Source organism: Microtus oregoni, unplaced genomic scaffold (assembly GCF_018167655.1).
Source record: "Microtus oregoni isolate MIOR12 unplaced genomic scaffold, Mior012 000035F_ref0000213, whole genome shotgun sequence".
NCBI classification, from domain to species: Eukaryota; Metazoa; Chordata; class Mammalia; order Rodentia; family Cricetidae; genus Microtus; species Microtus oregoni.
The window spans coordinates 10479541-10498005 of record NW_024543094.1 but is presented as its reverse complement, the minus strand read 5'-3'; the positions used below and the strand labels follow the sequence as shown (position 1 = coordinate 10498005).

The following is an 18465-nucleotide window of genomic DNA, read 5'->3' as shown; positions in this document are numbered from 1 at the left end:
TGTATTTTGAGACAGGGTCTCTCACTGGCCTGGAGCTCACTGAGCAGGTTAGGACTAGCCAGCACACCAGAGATCTGTCTGTCTCTGCTAGTACATGCTATTACACCTAGTTTTTTTAATTATTATTAATGTGTCCTGGGGATCAAACTCCTGCTCTGACCCATCCCTTTCAGTACAGCCTACAGGAGTGCCCAATGTTCGCTTAATGGCACACAGCTGGTGTCGATCACAGCGTCTTCTTTCCCCTCCTCTCAAGACTCTGTTGGCTTAGTCCCTATCTGTACCTGCCCCGGGGTATCTAAGGAGACTTTTCTAACCTCTGTCCATAAAACTGCTGAGGAAACCCTTGGCCAGGAAAAAGTACCCTGAGATTTCAGGCTCCTACTTAGAACAATGAACTACTGAAAACAATAAATAAACAAGAAACAATAAAGGACCATGGAAGTTGTAGCCAAACGTTTAATTCCACAAGACACATGGTAAAGCACAAGACAGTACCCCGTACAGTAGAAAACAGACACTGGATCAAGCACATGGGGCTGGGTTTCCTTTCTCGGGCTCTGATGAGTCGATGATTATGGCAAGTGGTGCTCTGACAATCTGCTGACAATACCCGGTCAACAATACTTGCATAAAGTGCTGATAAATAACTATGTTACAAAAAGCATGGTCCCTGGGGAACATTACAGGCTTCCCTAGACAAGTGTGTAGGTCAGGTGATAGCATGCTTGATCAGATGGCTGCCGGTTCTCCACGGGAGATGGCATGGTGGTGTCCCAAGGACTCCAGCTTGCCTGCATCAGACACATCATAGCTCGCCTTGTACTTGGCCAAGATCTTCATGAGAGGCCGCAGTTTCAGCCACCACTGCTCCTTGGGGATCCGGTGCCTGGCAGGAAAACAGGTCAGCCATCAAGTATTACATTTTGTACTGAAGACAACTCCCAACTGCTACAGGCTGCTGGGAGCTGTTTGAAAAGCCTCCCCAAAAAAGATGAGCCTGGTTTTATAGTGCAGTAATCTGAATAAATTTGGGGTGATATGGCAACTGTTTTTAATTTCAAAACAAGGTCTTACTTAAGGGTGGCCTTAAAAAAGATGAAAGTATTGCACCATACCCAGTATATGTGTGTTTGTGTGTGTGAGTATACGTTCATGTCTGTCTTTGCGTGTATGTCTGTGTGTGTCTGTGTGTGTGTGTGTGTGTGTGTGTGTGTATTACTGGAGATTGAATGTAGTGCCCTACACAGCTAGGTACAATTGCTCTTTATATGTTTAGTGTTTCGAGGTAAGGTCTCACCATGTTGTCCGATCTGACCTTGAATTTAGAATTCCCCTAAAACAGCCTTGAGGTCTTGGGATTGTAGGCCACACCAGAAAAAGCTCATAGATTACCTAAAACAGGTCAGTAAGTGAGCTGCATACAGTAGCCAGGGTAGCACTGGTGATCTGCCCTCACAGCTCCTAGTTCTCATTCCTTCTCAAGAGCTTGAGGTAAGGCACATTTTTTACTTACTCAAAATCCGTTTCTTTCTTCAATTCCACCACTGGTTGAAACAGAAGGTCTCTTTTGATTATTCCCAGGACACAAATGGAGTCATCGCTAACAAATTTTTTCCCTGTGGAAAGTTAAAATAAGAAATCTAAAAGATACTCAGCATACTGGGTGAGCATATCTCATAGCCTAGGAGAGACAAGACAGCAAAGGGAGAGAAACCACCAGAGACCATATCTGGATATCAAGGAGAGAAGTGCAGCTCTTCAGAGGCCTTCTCAGGAGTGCTCACTCAGTGCCAAGCCAGGGAGGGTGTGGAGTATTCCTAAGAAACAGCTGTCCAGTCTCTCAAGGAGACCTATATGACCAGGGTCCTTCCCAGACTGCCAACACAGCTCTGGTCTTTGAGCTCTGTCCCTTTAAGGTTCCTCCAGGATCGGGTACAAAGAGGCCTAGATTGTGCTGGGGTCTTCTTTATGGCACACACCCAAAGAGGAGCCCTTTACCTATCTCCCACCTACATACAGTACACCTACCAGATACGGGCTACTAGTCGGAGAGGTTCCTGGAAAGGAACATTTTATAGAATGCTTGTCAAGTATTTAATTCACTAAATAGTGTAATAAGAAAATATGCTCAAATTGCAAGAAGAGGGCTGGAGAGAAGACTCAGAGGTTAAGAGCATTGCCTGCTCTTCCAAACGTTATAAGTTCAACTCCCAGCAACCACATGGTGGCTCAAGTTGCAAGAAGATTTCACTTTAATAGTAAATGTTCAAGGACAAACTGGGAAAGGAAATCTAGGTAGAAAGAAAGAATACAAGAGTATGAAGTGATGTAGAAAAATTATCAGGAGAAAAAAAGCCAGTCAGGATTTCGAAAATACTACAAGTCGGTTGGAACTATATATATATCCATTTTGTAGAGTGCCACTTTTGTAACCCACATGCTGGTCACTGTGTGGGTCTGTTCTGATGAGGACACACCTAGGTGACTGATAGAGAAGCCTGAGGGGAGAGGGTGCCAAAACCCTGGCACAAACAGCCATTCTGAAAAGGGAATGGGATCTAGGAATGCAGGCCTCAAAAGGGAATGGTGCAAAAAGTTTCATGCAAAGTTTTGATAATGTAAATGATTTTAAACTGTCCTAGAAAATGTAAGTCCCAAAAGTTATCAAAGAAAGTGTGTTGTTTCATTGAGCGTGAATGAAATCCATGTCGCACTCAAATCTTTCCACAAAGGAAACTGGAGGTTTTGACAGATGGTCTCACAGGAAGGGTCTACCAAACATCCTGCAAGCTAAACTCCCATGTCACACAGACTGTGTGTGTAGAGGAAACTGCCCCATCCCCCCCTCAGTATCAAACATGACCCCATGGAAAATACCAGTGGGGAAACAGCTGGCACATGGTTTCTATCACCAAAACAAGTGTCCTACACCAAAGCATTGCCACATCTGAGAAGTCTGGGTGTCAGTCATGGGCCGGGTGGATGCAAAGGAAACCAGGGTGCCTGTGAGAGAGCAAAGGACTGCTGAGACTTGCTGGCAGCCTGCGCTGAGCATGCATCTGGGTGGGTGTGGGAGAGGGACAGACCCCCAGACACTACAGCATATCGAGTCAAGCGATTTGGAGACACCTGAAGCGTTAGTTGGTCTGAGCAGTTCAGTTTTATCGTGTGTGTTCATCAGTGTGTGAACAAGACCATCCCAGAAGTAGAGAAAGAAGGACACCCTTCCTTCATACAACCTAGAAAGCCGAGCCAGATTACACCATGAAGGTGTATTCACTTCATAGTGGCATTCTAGAATTCTTGAAGAAATCATAGGAATGGTTCTTACAAAATCCCAAGGTTGCCTCTTTAGGAGAAAATAAGATATTGAAGAAAGACAATATTTAGGACCCGCAGCCAGACGTTAGGTGGAGCGAGAACCCAAGTCAGAAATTTCCATCAGATCCTTCCCCTTAGAGCTCAGGGAATCCTGAAGAGGAGGGGGAGGAAAAACTGTAGGAACCAAAGGGACAGAGGACACCATGAGAACATGGCCTACAGAATCAACTAAGCGGGGCTCATGAGGACTCACAGAGACTGAAGCAGCAATTCCTGAGCGTGTGTGAGTCTGCGCTAGGTCCTCTGCATATACGTTATGGTTGTTAGCTTGGCTTTTGTGGGACTCCTAACAGTGGGAGTGGGAGCATCTCTGATTCTTGCCTACTCTTGGGACTCTTACTGGGTTCCTCACCTAGCCTAGATACGAGGGTTTGTGCCTAGTTTGCTGTATTGTGTTATGCGACGTTCATTTGATATCCCTGGGAGGCCTGCTCTTTTCTGAAGGGAAATGGAGAAGGAGTGGATCTGGAGGAGAGGGGAGCCTGAGAGAAGTGGAGGGAGGGAAAACTGTCATCAGGAAGTACTGTATGACAGAATAAAAACATCAAAAACTAATATTTAGGGTCTTAAGAAGGAAAATAGGACAGCCTTCCCAGTCAGTTGCTCATATTTCCCACCCAATTATACAGTTGCCTGTGAATCAAATCAATGAACAACTGTTAGATAACCTAAATAAAGAGATCCTGACCGTGCTTCATGACACCACAGAAATAAATAAAAGTTACATTTTACAGTATTCTTGCTATACACCATTCTTGCTAATGGTGAGCAGTGTGTGCCCGGCAATCTTCTGAATAACAAGAATGCTACCAAACTACTTGTCACCTGTTGCTAACAACAGAAACAAAACGTTAATTTTTATTAATAATGTTTCACTATAACCTAGAGAAGTTATAAATGGTATTCAGTACGCACACGAAGGAAAGATAAGACAGTATGCTGGGCATCTCGATGGCAGATTTATAGGAGAAGGAAAGACACCGTAGCTTTGATAACACAGGGTTCCCAGTGAGGAAGCCGAGGCACCTCACGCTGCGCATCCATTCTCCCGACAGACTCCTACCTGTGCCCTGGGACCCCTTCAGTTTGTCTGTGATCCACTCCATCGCTCTCGCAGAGATTTTGGTTCCAAAGTTTCTGTCGAATGGAGAAGGTGATCCCCCCTGTGGTGGGCAAGTTATGTGAAATATAAATCATACAGCAATTTCTCTAGATTTTTTAAAAATAAATAATACCATAACTTAACAAGATCCATGTGCTGTTCAGAACTACAAATCTGCGAATGTGGCTTGGTTTTACATAGAGAGGACAAGAAGGAAAACAGGACTGCAAGTCCTGGAGCCTCACCTCAGCCTGCCATACAGCCTTGCGGTGTTCTCAACTAAATAAGGAAGCTATCATCTTCCTGCCTCTCTCTCTCTCTCTCTCTGAGTGGTACAGGCATGTGCGAATGCAGCTGTGCTCATCTGTATGTCAACATGCAGTAGGCAGACAAGGCACCAGGTGGCTACCTCTGGCTTTCCGACAATTGGCTTGACGGGGTCTCTCACACAATGAGAAGCTCCCCATTTAGGTAAGGCTGCCTCGCCGGCTAGTTTTCTCCGTCTGTCTATCTCAGTGTTGGGATTACAGGCAAGTGCAGCCATGCCTGGCTTATTACGCGGGTGCTGGAGGTTCAAATCCCGGTTCTCATTCTTGCAGAGTCATCTTCCCAGCCCAGTAAGATCTGGGATGAGTGGAAACTTTCTTTACTGATAAAAATTGGTGGACTCACAGAAATGAGAGGGCACATATTCCTACTCATCATAACTTCAGGAGTTCACCTTTTGAAGGAAGTTAGTGGCTTCTGGCTTCAAAGTTCCCTCAAGTGGCTCTCTTCACTGACTAGCAAATAGCAGTTATCAGTGATCTCTGAATTTGATTGAGACTTCCTCAATGAATAATGTGGAAGAGCCATCATGGCTACTCCTGCTGTCAACCTTAGACCTCCTCATACAATAGACAAACATGTACATCCATACCAGAAAAAAAGAAAGGGTGCATGTCTTAGTCAATGTTCTACTGCTGTGAAGAGACACCATGACCACAGAAGCTCTTAGAAATGAAAACATTTAATTGTGGGCTAGCTAACAGTTCAGAGGTTTAGTCCATTATCATCAATGGAGAGTAACATGCAGGCAGATATGGTATGGGAGAAAGGGCTGAGAGTTCTATATCTTAATCCATAGGCAACAGGAAGTGAACCGTCTCACTCACTGGGTGTGGCTAGAGCATATATAAGAACTCAAAGGCCACCTTCACAATGACTCACTTCCTCCATTCAGGCCACGCCTCCCAATAGTGCTACTCTATTGAATGACAGGCCAATCATTCAAACTTGAGTCTGTGGGGGTCATACCTAAACCACCACAGTACATATACATACATGAGTTACACACACACACACACACACACACACACACACACACACACGAATGATGATAAAAAGTTCCCTATATTGCACACAGGTCAGCAAATAAGGAACAATGGGACTACTGAATCCCAGGCTGACCTCCAGTCTTGTCACCTAGGCACACTCATTTTTCATAAATCGAGAATATTTTTAAAAAGACAAAGAAAAAAATTGCCATTATGCTGGAGGTAGAGAAGTACTTCTGTATCACCAAATGATCTTGATTTGGCGAAAGTGTCAAATAAATGCCACGGCCTCATATCCCACCTTATGAAATGCTGATATTTACTTCAACAAAATAATCAGAGTATTACTTCTTGTCTACACAGAAGCTGATTGTTTTCCCCTTAAAACTCCTGCTGTGGTTTGAGTATGGAATCTTCCCCTAAAGGCTCACGCCTTAGAACATTTGGCCCCCTACTGGGGGTGGAGCTTGAGATAGACTAACTGGAGGAAGTCTGTCATTGAGGAAGCTCAGCTGATGTCTCTTCGCTTCACCCCACTTCCTGCTTGCCCTCTGCCTCCAGACTCCTTCCTCCATACCTTTCCCACCATGATTGCTCTAGCCCCTTTAACTGTTGGCCCACATAAATCCTTCCTCCATTAAGCTGCTTTTTCTCAGCTTTTTGATCAGGACCATGAGAAGAGCAACTGAGCATTTCCCATAAACCCCGGATATCACAGAAGACAGAGAATCCTAAAGATCATGGCATTTGACATGACTTAAGATTTTGAGTTTGAAGCCAGCCTGTTCTACAAGATCTAGTTCCAGGACAGGCTCCAAACCTACAGAGAAACCCTGTCTTGAAAATATATATATATGATACTTACAATAATCAACAATTTCAGAATTTACTCATGCTCACTTCTCAAAGAACAGCACCATCTAAAGGGGAGCCCTGGAGGCGCAGGGATCACAGCCTACCTGCTGCATGTGGCCCAGCACATTTTTCCTGCAGTCAAACACCCCTTTGCCTTCCTCTGAGTAGAGCTGGTAAATGAAGTCAGTGGTGTAATTTACACTGCAGCTTTCATTTCTGAAATAAAGGTAAAGGATTCGAGTTCACTCAGGGCCGGAGAGAGAGTCTGAGGGCTTTCCGGAGAACAGCTCCAGCCAGCCAGGCGACTCAAGGCTCAGGGTGTGCCATCACATCCCACACCAGCCAGACGACTCGAGGCTCAGGGTGTGCCATCACATCCCACACCAACCCTCTGCATCTCTGCCCCTCCTCTGTCTCAGTATATTTTTCCCTTTCTTCCTAAAGGCCAGGAGGGCTGAAGTAAATGAATGGTGATGTCTTGAAAAACAACAATTTGTAGATTATAGAGAAAAAACAAACTATAAATAATTATACCCGTATTCCTTCAACATTCATAGAATCAGCAGCAAAGGAAAGCTACTGCTGGGGTTTAGATCACATGACAGCTTCTGCCCAAGAACCCTCACCTAAAACGAAAGAACAGAAGTCCTTCCCATTACCTGAGTACCAGGCCCCTCTGGATGGTGGTCTTCATTTTCTCTGTCAAGTGCTCCACGTTGGACTAGAAAAGAATGTCGTATTAGTCCATCAGACAGTACACTTACTGGGCACCTGCTGTAATACCATTTGTGCTAGAATGTAACATCAATATGAACACGTCAGCTGCTTCTGTGACTTTAATGTTTGGGGGGTATTACAGTACACAAGAGTACAGTGGGTAATGGGAAAAAAGATGGCATTGATAGTAAACCAGATAAACATGGAATGTGTAAGAGGTGGGGCTATGTTATTGGACATATCTATTAGTAAATGAATATGGCCCCCATCCCCAAATAAGTTTCCCTCTTAAAATACTTATTCTATACATTTGCCTAACACATGCATTTCTTTTTTAATGTTCATGAGTTCAATGGTAAGTCTTCATGGTCAACCTATCACAATCCACACCCACCTAAGAGTCTCTGGACTATCAGGCTGGGTCTGTGGGTGTGGCTATGAAGGATTAGCTTAATTATGTGAACAGAGGAGGAAAGACACACTCATTGTGGGTGGCACCACTCCCTAGGAAAGGGATTCTGAGCTACGTACAAGAGATAGCTAGCGGATGGCTAACAAACAGGCATTTGCTCTCTGTGCTCTTGACTGAGCACGTGACTAGCAGTCTCAAGTTCCAGCTGCTTTGGCCTCCCTGGAATGATAGAGCGTACCCTGGAACTAGGAGCAAAATAAACCCTTTCTCCCTAAGTTGCTTTTGCCTGGGTATTCTATCATAAGAATGGGAAACAAAGCTAAGACAGTGACAAACAAAGTTTCAATAGGCCTAACAGATGTAATTTAAAACACCAGGTCCCATTAAGCAAGTGATTTATACTAAACATTGGGAAAGCATTTCATCTTTCTCAAAAGAATGACCATTTAAAAATACATACACATACATAAACAGAGAGAGAGAGAGAGAGAGAGAAGGTTAAGACCCTTTAAGAGCACTTTCAGGTCTTGAGAGGACCCAGCCTTTGTTCTCAGCTTCGGTGAAGCATATGGTGACTCAGGATCCGGCACCCTCTTCTGGCCCATGAGGTGTTCAATACACACATACTGGCAATATATATATATAAAATATCAATACACACAATAAGGACCCTCAAGCCTTCGTAGTCTTGGCCACCCATCCAGAGAGCTCCTAAGACTCAAGTCCAAGCATTTGAATTTGGAGATGACAACGGAAAAGCAAACAGTGTGCCACGTTTTCCAACACCGTCTCCAGCCTTAGGAAATAAGGTCTCTTTACTCGGCACTGTTAAACGAGGTGCTCTCGGAGTCAAGCATGGATTGACGTACCTGTAAATCTCTGATGTCAAATGGCTCTTCAAAGATGTAGGCAGCGTCGGCTCCAGCTGCGAGTCCCCCCATGTTAGCCAGGTAGCCACAGTATCCGCCCATGGTCTCAATGATGAACACCCGGCGCTTGGTCCCACTGGCCGACTGTTTGATTCGGTCACACGTCTGGCCACAGACAAGGAGATCCGTCATTTGAATCCAGCATCTTAGCCAGTGCCACACGTGCACTAGCCCAGGGCCTACTCTCCCCAAGAGCTGCATGTCCCTCCACCAAACCTGAGCGTGCAGTAGCAAGCATTGGGTACAGAGAGGAGCGGTAGAAAAAAGTGCTTAGGTGCAGCCTGGGAGTCAAAATCTCTGTGATCACCTGCGGTGGGAGCCTGGCTGGGCCATTACCCTGGAGACCCAAGTCAGCTCGCTTGCTTTTCTGTCTGAATATGTCCTCGCTGAAAGGATTTTTGCAAGTCAATACTTAGCTGGTAGAATTTATATTCCCAAGGAAATGTCGATTACCTGGTTTCCTGGATGCCATCTTTGCTTTTCTGATCTTGTTTTGTTGTGAAAAACTCTTTGTGATATTAGGTTGGTTTACCTTAGGTATATGCTTGGGTGTTTCATAGGGTACCTCTGTCCATAGAGAACAGCTTCTTGGACAAAGGCATCCAGAGACATCTTCCAGGTAATGGCATCAGGTTTCACACTGAAACACGAACCCACCCACCGCCTTACACATGCAACAACAGTGTAGATACCACTCATTTCTGCTCCGTATCTGTTCTGTACCTACAAACTGACATCCGTATATGCAATCCAACCAGAATGTGTTCTTTGCCCTCTTCAAAACCCTGCAGCACTGAACTTTTAAGTATGCATTAAAGCCTTTCTATGGAATGCACAGCCCTGCCAATTCCCATCACCATGTCCAACTCCAAGCTCCAGTTGCTGTCCTAACACAGGGATATGCTGCTCTCTGAACCTTCATGAGACTGTCATACACAGGGACAGTGAAGAACTGTGCATAGAAGCCCCCAAAGGTATTCCATTCATATGCCCTGGAATGCCATGAGTCTTCTCTTATACAAGTAAGTACACAATCTTGAGATGGGATTATTCCAGATTATCTAAGAGAGCCTTGAGTGTCATTGTAAAGGGAGCAAAGGAAGCCAGGACATAGAAACAGGCTACTAGACAAAGGAGCAAGAAACTTAATGCTGGCTCAGAGGACGCAAGAGAGGTCGGGGTTCTGGCCTGCCAAGGATGCAGGTCAGAAATTTAGAAGACATAGCAACAGCCTCTCTGTCCTGGAGCTTGCACCGTGACTTCTCTGACCTCTGCCCCAGACAGTCGTGAGCAAATGGTACTCTGGCCATACAACATGTGTGCAGCCATTTATTACGACCATAGGAAGCTCACTCAGACTGCATCCTGCTCTTAGCTGTGACCTGTGACCCAGTTAAAAAGTCATTTCCTCAGGAAGACACTGAGTGACCTCCAGGACTGGACAGTCCCTATGTAGGGATCCTCGTGATTCTGTGTCCTCACTCTCTTCACCCAGTACTCTTCTTGCAATGTATGCATATTAGATTTGGGTATTTCCTCCTCTCTGGGTACCACTCTTTTAAGGACAGGAACCCTGGGATGGGATAATGCCACTCCACAGCCAGCTGTGCCTGCAACGCAGCAGATGCTCAACACTGAATAAAAGTGCATGAGCTACTTGCCCTGCCTGTTAGTAGTCCAGAGCTAAGAGGACAGTGACAGCATGATGGGAGAAGGGACACTGGGACTGTAACAGCCACAGATCTATAGGGGGAGCAGAAAGTAAGTCTTCGCACCAAAGTCCACTAACTCTCTGGTCATTTTTACATGATCACTTTGAGTTACATTTAAGAGACCATGCTTAAGAACAAACACAGATTTTATGAAAAGCATTCGAGTGTGCAATTTCTCTTGTAGATCCCCCTGCCCAAGAGTATTTACTATATGCTTTGGTGGGTGGGAAGCTCTCAATTCCCAGGCAACAGAGATGTAACCAAGGAAGAAGGATCAATGTTGTACTGAACCTCTCTCTAGGACATTCAAATACTGAAAGGGCCACTGTGTGGTCTTTGTTACAGAGCCATCCTGCAGGGAGGAAAGCTGCAGATCTGCATGGCTGGGATAAGGCAGGTGGCCAGTCAGGGAGCAAAGCCACATGAGCTACTTTTCCAGTTTAGTTTTTCCCAATATGCCCATTCTATTGCCCACTAATCCATAGAACTAGTCACTTGATGATACAAGAACATTACTAAGAAAGAGGCCTTTGGACACAAGGCCCATTTATACAAATGTCTTAGCTCTGATCCAGATGGACTGTTGACGAAACAAAAAGAAACTGATTGGACTATATCTGACATGGAAGAAAAGTCTAGGCATTCTGTGTGCCACTGGCTGGAAGAACAAGATGTGTTTGGGATGGTCTGCTCTTCCTATATGCTCTCATTACCCAGATTGCATCTGAGGACTTCAATTAGCTTCTTCTGAAAATAGGAAGACATCGTAGCCATGTCTCATTCAATTATTAAAAGTAGTACTGACATGGAAAGGGCCAGCCTACCAATGCCATCTGCCATGTGCTAAGGGGCCGCCCTGACTTCTGGCTGAGGGCAGTAACCATTTGTGGTTCTCATCTCTTACGCTAGAACAAATGCCTCATAGCCAAGTTCATGGAGTTCCGAGGGCACAGAGTAGCATATCCTCTGGGTGAGCCTCTGGGAGTGGTCCTGCTGGAGGAAGAAGGTCAAGTCGCAGTTCAAACATCATGACCACTCTGCTACACATACTGTCCTTCCAAAATGTAAATAAAAGGTAAGACAGTAAGGCTGAGTTCATCACAGAGTGCTTTTTTTTAAAAAAAAGAAAGAAAGAAAGAAAGGAGGGAGGGAGGGAGGGAGGGAGGAAACCAATAGACTTTTAATGTGGGGGCAGTCGTGTCTTACATGTTAAGAGCTTCCCTCTCCACTTGGCTCCTGACCCAAGAGAAGGTATTTCTTCTGAATACTCACTGAAGAACTTCGGTAGCCAGATAGGGAAGGAGCTAGGCAATGGGTCAGGGAAATCCTGTCCTGCTGTGTGCTGGCAGAGAAATGACTGATCCTCATTTCCCTGTCCGTGAAGCCAGTGTCCAAGGCAAAAGGCTAATGTATGTTGGATCATCTAGGACTTCTGCCTGTGATATCATCTGTCCATGGAGGTGTTTAGAAGGGAAAGCTCAGGGTTGTGCCTGGGCCTAAGGCATTCAATGACTGGGGTTCAATTGATAGGCTTGTTTGTGAGTCTGTTTAACACACAAAGAAATTAAACTCCAAAGAAGTCTGAATACAGACCAGGGGAGCTTCCGCACTGGTCTCAACAGAAAAGTTTCAAGGGTATGGCAATCTGTTAAGTCCCATGCTAAGATCTTAGTGGAAATTGCCTAGAGTATGGCAATCTGTTAAGTCCCATGCTAAGATCTTAGTGGAAAATTCAGATGCTTGACCCAACTGGGCATCTCCCCCTTTTCCTGCAATTTAACTTAGAAGAAAGAACTAAGAAATCTCTCCAGCAGCTGTAATTCTCTGCAAACTCTAGAGCAGGGCTTCTCAACCTTCCTAATGCTGCAGCCCTTTAATACAGGGCCTCATGTTGTGGGGATCCTCCCAAGCATAAAACTAGTTCCAGTGCTCCATCCTAACTGTAATTTTGCTACTGTTATACATCATAATGTAAATGTCTGGTATGCGATTCCTGAGAACCAGTGCTCTAGCACCAGCTTGGATGTGAACGTCTTTAGCCAGAGGTCTGCTTGCCGCCCTTAGGAGGAGCTGAGCACAGTGAGACACTAACTCCACACGCCTGACTACCATCCCTTCTGCTGCTGTATAACCACTACCTGCGGCAAAGGACTTGGGGAGCAAGCAGACATCCTCCTTTCTCAACAGCACCGAGTGTGTTCAGTTCTTTACCTGTGTTTCAATGTGGACACTAGCACCTGCTGGTCCATCTGCCCACATAGTGTGTGGTAGGTAAAGCCACTTCCCTCTCAGAGAGTGACTTTGTCTCCTGGCATGCCTCTCATTACACCAGGAAGTCTTTCCAAGCAATGGCCTGGGTCTTCCTTTGTTTGAGCAGTTATATTGACCATGCTTAATCTGAGAGCTCTTATACTTACTTGCCGGGTATCTAGATCCAATCTACTGCGCTCTCTCCTGAGACCTGTTCTCTCACTCTCCTCCGCCATCACAACCCTAACAATGGGACTTTGGACAGAAGCAGCTGACCTTTCCAGCAGTGATGTCCACAGCTCTCGTATTCAGATGTACAGAAACACTACGGAGAGGCCCGCATCGAGCATTTTATCTTGAGTTAATGAAGAAAAGGCGCTCACCGTGAAAAACAAGGAAACACTATCCTGTTATCAAAAATGTGGCCAAAAGGTAAACATACATTTTGGCTTCTTCCTTCTGAAAAAGTTTCCAATTAAGGTCAGACAGGGAAATGTTAAAGACCTTAAGTTGAAAATTGGAGCTGACAGGCAGGCTTAGGGCAGAAGAAAAACTCATTAAGGCAAAAGAAGCAAAATGTAAGTAGAAGCAGAAGGTCTCTTACCTCAACAATCATATCCAGGCTAGTATCAGAACCGACAGATAAATCTGTGCCTGGGACATTGTTACTAATAGTGGCAGGCAAAACGCATATCGGGATGCAAAACTCCTCGTGGCTGTTTCGACCATCAGCCAGCATGATCGCAGCTTGGAAAGCCTGAAGCAGCAGGGCCATGGCAGTTAGAGGGGTACCAGTACATCACGTGCCAAGGCACTGGGCAAAAGGCAGTAACTTCAGGGATATGACAGGGAGGTGGGAACCAAGTAACCAGCAGGGAGTTGGTCCGCTTGGGTCAGCAGAGCCCACGAGAGGCCTGGATTGGTGTCTGAGCAGATGGAGAGCATGCCAGAACTCTTCACGGGCTACAAGGTGTATCCCTCCACCTTGTCCTTCCTGTCCCGCAGGAAGAAGACACAAGTGGCAGAGTCAAGGTGGTGCAAAGCAGGCAGCAAAGCAGGCATCAGGCCGAGGGGACAGGGGTGCACCGTAGGTTAGTCATTAGATGGAACAGCTGCTCCTTTCTCGGCATTACAGTGGAGGTGGAGAAAGAAAACAAAGTGGGGGGGGGGGGGGGGGTTAAGCACAAAGACAATCCCAACACTTCTTTAGATGAGGGTGGGGTGTTGGGAGGAGCATATGGCTGCAAGGACGACATCAAATGACTGCCATTACCAATGCAGAGCTGGGTCACTGCACCACCGCCAACCACTGACAGGAAAAGAGACATGCATTTTACATTACCTGCAGGTCCCTCCGCTCCCCACTGGAAATACCTGTTTCCCTCCTGGAGGGGGGGGCAACCTTTCTGAGCCTTAGACAGTGCTTACATGAAGCGAGATAGCTCATTTGGAACCTCAGCCACTGCTTCGGAAGGATAACTAGAAATCTGGGAGTTGGTTGTAAAGAAGTCTCCTAGCTGCTGTAGAGAGGTTTCAAATGCCTACCTCAGGTAGTCAAGCCAGGTTAGTAGGAGGATTCAGGTCTACTCACCCACAGTTCCTAAATCCAGGCAGCCCCGAGAGTAAGGCAGAGTATTTTTAGACCACTGTGGGCGGCAAGTCTGACCCATCAATCTTATTTATCTTTCTTAGTATAATCATCATCATCATAGGTTGCTGCATAATTATTGCAAGACTGTAGCATGGGACTCTGTCTCCCCACAAGGCAGCTGTAATGAATGCTGTTATGTTCTTTCTGCAACCAAATCATCCTCAGATTAAAAACCTGTATGCTCCAAGGATTCTGAACAGTGGGTCAAGGACCTGGGGTAAATTAGTCCATAGAGTGGTCAGCTAAAGGTCAGACAGGGTCGCCAGCACGGGCCAGGGATAGGCTTTTCCTTATCCCCAACACAACCAACCCTCCACCTCCACCCCTAGTTGGCCTGAAGTCATTTCACTGCTCTCCAAGTGCTCAGCTGTTTCTTGCTAAGGCTGTGGTTGTTATAATTGATTGCATTCAAAATCGTACCTTATGTCAAAGCAATCTGGATTAACCTGCTGGTCCGTGCCCCGACATATTTGCTAGACTCCTCAGAATTTTCTAAGAAATAGTTGTCATTTGCTTAGAACTATCTTAGCTAGATATTTATTAGGAATACATTATAGAGAAAGAAGCTGTGTCATTGAAAAGCCTCCCGCTGGAAATCAGAGTGCCTGGCAGCCCAGCCTTCCCTGTGGGTGGGGTAGGGACAGGGATATATGAGGAGGGCAGGTGCCAATGGAGAGCGTTAGTGCTTAATTCCATTCTGACATAGTGAGAGTTTTATTGCTGCAAGAGCTTTCTTCCCAGCATTTGTCTTCTGTTTCTGTTCCTCTCTAATCAACTGAAAGGAAAATGCCGGAGGCCAGCCCTACCCAGGAAAAGCAGCAAACTGAGGAAACCATCCAAACATTCTTGCTTCTAGATCCTGCAGGGAGCAACAGCAATTTTTAAAACACCAATAAAGCTGCAGTAGACATTTTGACTGTACACACTTCAAAAGAAGATGATGCTACACAGTTAAAAGGACCTAGGGAGGGCTATCCTCAGGGCTGTGTCATGTCACCTTTGTGGCTTTTGGTGGCAGCGCACACTTAACTTGCTTTGGTTGTATTTTCTGACTAGAACAAAGCTTGGTGTCAATGGTAAGGAATAAAAACAAGTCCCATTGTAAAGCCAACACTGCAACACCAGACTTCTGAAGTGCCTGATTTGAGATGTTACCCAGAGAACTTACCATTACCTTGCAGATACTGAAATCCATTCAAGGGATGCTCCTATCCCTGAGTATCATTGCTGGCAAGGGGGGAGCGATTAGCCAAGACAAGGATCAGTTCTCAATGGCAATGACGTTGTTTAACCCAACTGGCGAGGCTCGGGTTTGCTCACCTCAACAAGACAGACATTCTGAGACTGATATGTCCCTGTCCCTGTGGTGAGAATTGTCCCTCCCCAAGACTGTAAAGCAGTGAACAGCATGCCTGACCATGTTAGGGATTCCTCTCTCCTACCTCTGATGACACAAAATGTCCTTCATCACCGCAGCTGTCTACTAGATATATAATCACCCAAAGCTGAGAAGTGCCTGACTTCCCAAACCTAAAGAAACAGTTGGTTCTGGGAGACAGCCATGAATGGTAAGCTCGGATGTTCTCCAGGGCCCTGGAAGAGGCTATTATCCTCTAGAAACAGACGAGTGTAGAGAAACAGGTGACTTAGTGCATACTTGTTCTTTAGAACACCTGCTTTAAGTTACCCAGTGAGGTTAGGCAACTACTCTCAGCTCCCTGCCCGCTCTGTACAGGGGCTTCCCAGATGCAGCAGCAGGAGGCATGGGTGCTTTGGGTAGAGTCTCCTCACATCCTCTTTTCCTAGACACAGTGTCAACCTCCCCTCATTTTTAGGTTAGCCTAATTCAGGTCCAACTTTCAACTATTAAAATGAACCTTCATTTGCCTTCACACCTCTTCACATTCTAGTCCCTTTACCTCCAGGATACACGAATGGACTCTGGCTGGTTTCCTTGTCCTCACTCGGCTATCAGCTCTCCAGAGCGACGGCAACATTCACTAAGGTTATCTTTCCTGGCCCTGCTTCAGTCACCCACCTTGAGATCACAGAACCAAGATGACACGGCTCCCTGGAACCTCAAAAGCAATGAGCAACAGAGACCACACATCCACACCCACGCACCACACACCACCAAGCCTGTAGACCTCGGGAATGGTTACCTCCCCACAACTCAGTGTTCGTTCTCACGCACTACCACTAGCTTTGAGAAACTCAAATGAATAAAAAAAGAAAGAAATTAAAGAAAAACCATCACAAAATCTCTTTTAGGCAAGTAAAAGAAAGAGGGAGTAGGTAAATTTTTTCCCTTCTTCCTATTTTGAGTTTCAAATTTTCAACAATATGTGTATATTAAATATTCAAGTCTAGGACAAAACAATTATTAGCATGGGAGCTAAGAATCGTAAGTTATAATTATGGAGAAATTATAATAAAAAGAGAGAATCTTTCCTTCATGCCTGACAGTGCATACTGGATATCCACGAGGAGATAAATACCCACCTTGGATGGCATCTGCAGAGGCTCCCACTAACTGTGACTAACAGTATGCAAGAGTGTCCAACCTTTCACCGTCTTGGCAGGATGCTGCCATCTACAAAGTTCACACTCAAGAATCATGCAATACCGTTTCCAAAAATAATTGGCAGAAATAATTCTCATAATATTTCAAATGCCTTCATGATTCTTTTTGGCTAGGCCACATTCATTGCTGCTCTAGGGCACAGGCCACCCACAGGCTACTGGTCAGAAGCACCTGCAAGCGGACTTCTAATTAGATGACAAGGAGCTTGTGAAGAAGAAACTCCAATTGCTTCCCCTGCAAATTCCTCCTATGTAAACTGTAGGCTGTAATTCAGCATCTGGAGTGCACAAAGCCCTGGGTCCCAATCCATTTTGTGACAGACACCCTTCTGTCCATTCACAGAGGAAGATCCGTCAAGAGCCGGAATCCATCAACAGCAACAGCAAAAGCAATAGCAGCAGTCACCAGAAGCACATGCAACACAGAAGGAGAAGTTAGTGATGGAAAGTAAACAGAAGGGACATTGCCTCCAAGACACACCAGGCACGAGCCTCATTAAACAGAAACGTTTCCAAAATTCAGAAAAGCAAGAAATCAGCGTTAAGCGTTACTTACCATTCTGTGATATATGGGAAAAGCAATGGGGATTTTTATCTACCAGGGCTAGAAATGAGTCGGGTGTCAAGAGCTTAAGAAAAATCAAAACCCTACAAAAATATGCATAAGAATTAGTTCTCCCAGAAAAGAAAAAAAGGCTTAAGAGTTAATGAAAACTGTTGGAATTCTGACTTAGTGATCTTCAACTCCCAAAGGAACGAACAAGTCTAATTTACAGATGTAACGCTGAAATGCGTATATTTTGTTACTTGCTTTTTACAAAGAGAAAAAACAGTAAAAAGGCATCAATACTTTTGACTTAAGATTGCCAATTTATAAAAAGGGGGAAGCAACGATAGCCAAAAATCCAGTGACGTGCCAACAGGTGCTTCAGAAAATAGCATCCATCTCTACCCTTAAACATAGAGTAGAGAATGTTGGACACAGGATTTAAGTGCAATAAAAGGCTTACAGGCTGAAAGGAAATCATATTCAGTCAAAACTTAGAAAACACTACATTGAGTATCAGATCAGAAAACACTGATTTAGCCCTGCTTGGGCTCGAGTGAGCTGTCACTCCACGGGTCTCGGCAACGGAGCAACGTCGGGCTAGCAGCTGCTTGGGAGGACCCTTGGAAATAATTGGAGTGGAGTAAACGAGATCAAGGACTTTCAGAGTCCAAAAGAACTTTTAAAATTTGCTTTCCTGAAAAAAAATATTTAGTGCCCAACTAGTAGCTGGTAAAAGGCTACTTCTAGTGCCCTGGTAGATAAAAGGGTCCAGGCCTTGGGTTAGCATCAGCTGCACCTGCTTTGCTGGCAACACGCGCACTTACGTCTGTGATAGTGTTCAGAGCCGTGTCTGCCCCGATGCTGAAATCGGAACCCGGCACATTGTTGGAGACAGTAGCAGGAACCATAACCATAGGGACACAGAACTCCTCGTGTTTCTCCCGGGCAGCTGCCAGCTCTAGGAGTCCCAGGTAGGCCTGTCAGACAAGTGTGTGTGATTGTGG

At 45.4% G+C, this 18465-nt stretch overlaps 1 protein-coding gene across 2 annotated transcripts in view; it reads right to left on the bottom strand.

Moving 5' to 3' along the window:
* Nucleotides 1-445: 445 nt before the first annotated feature.
* The window catches only part of LOC121432556 (phosphofructokinase, platelet), a 63726-nt gene continuing 45706 nt past the window's right edge, over nucleotides 446-18465 (bottom strand). The window contains exons 16-22 of one of the 2 annotated variants that reach the window (XM_041630580.1): nucleotides 13282-13434; nucleotides 8656-8820; nucleotides 7317-7378; nucleotides 6762-6873; nucleotides 4448-4547; nucleotides 1517-1619; nucleotides 446-889 (exon numbers count right to left, since the gene is read on the bottom strand). In XM_041630580.1, the coding sequence (XP_041486514.1) occupies nucleotides 733-889; nucleotides 1517-1619; nucleotides 4448-4547; nucleotides 6762-6873; nucleotides 7317-7378; nucleotides 8656-8820; nucleotides 13282-13434 (852 nt within the window). In that variant the 3' untranslated portion in view covers nucleotides 446-732. Of the gene's footprint in view, nucleotides 890-1516; nucleotides 1620-4447; nucleotides 4548-6761; nucleotides 6874-7316; nucleotides 7379-8655; nucleotides 8821-13281; nucleotides 13435-18285; nucleotides 18439-18465 lie in introns of both variants that reach the window. The other variant, XM_041630579.1, reaches the window with a different exon arrangement.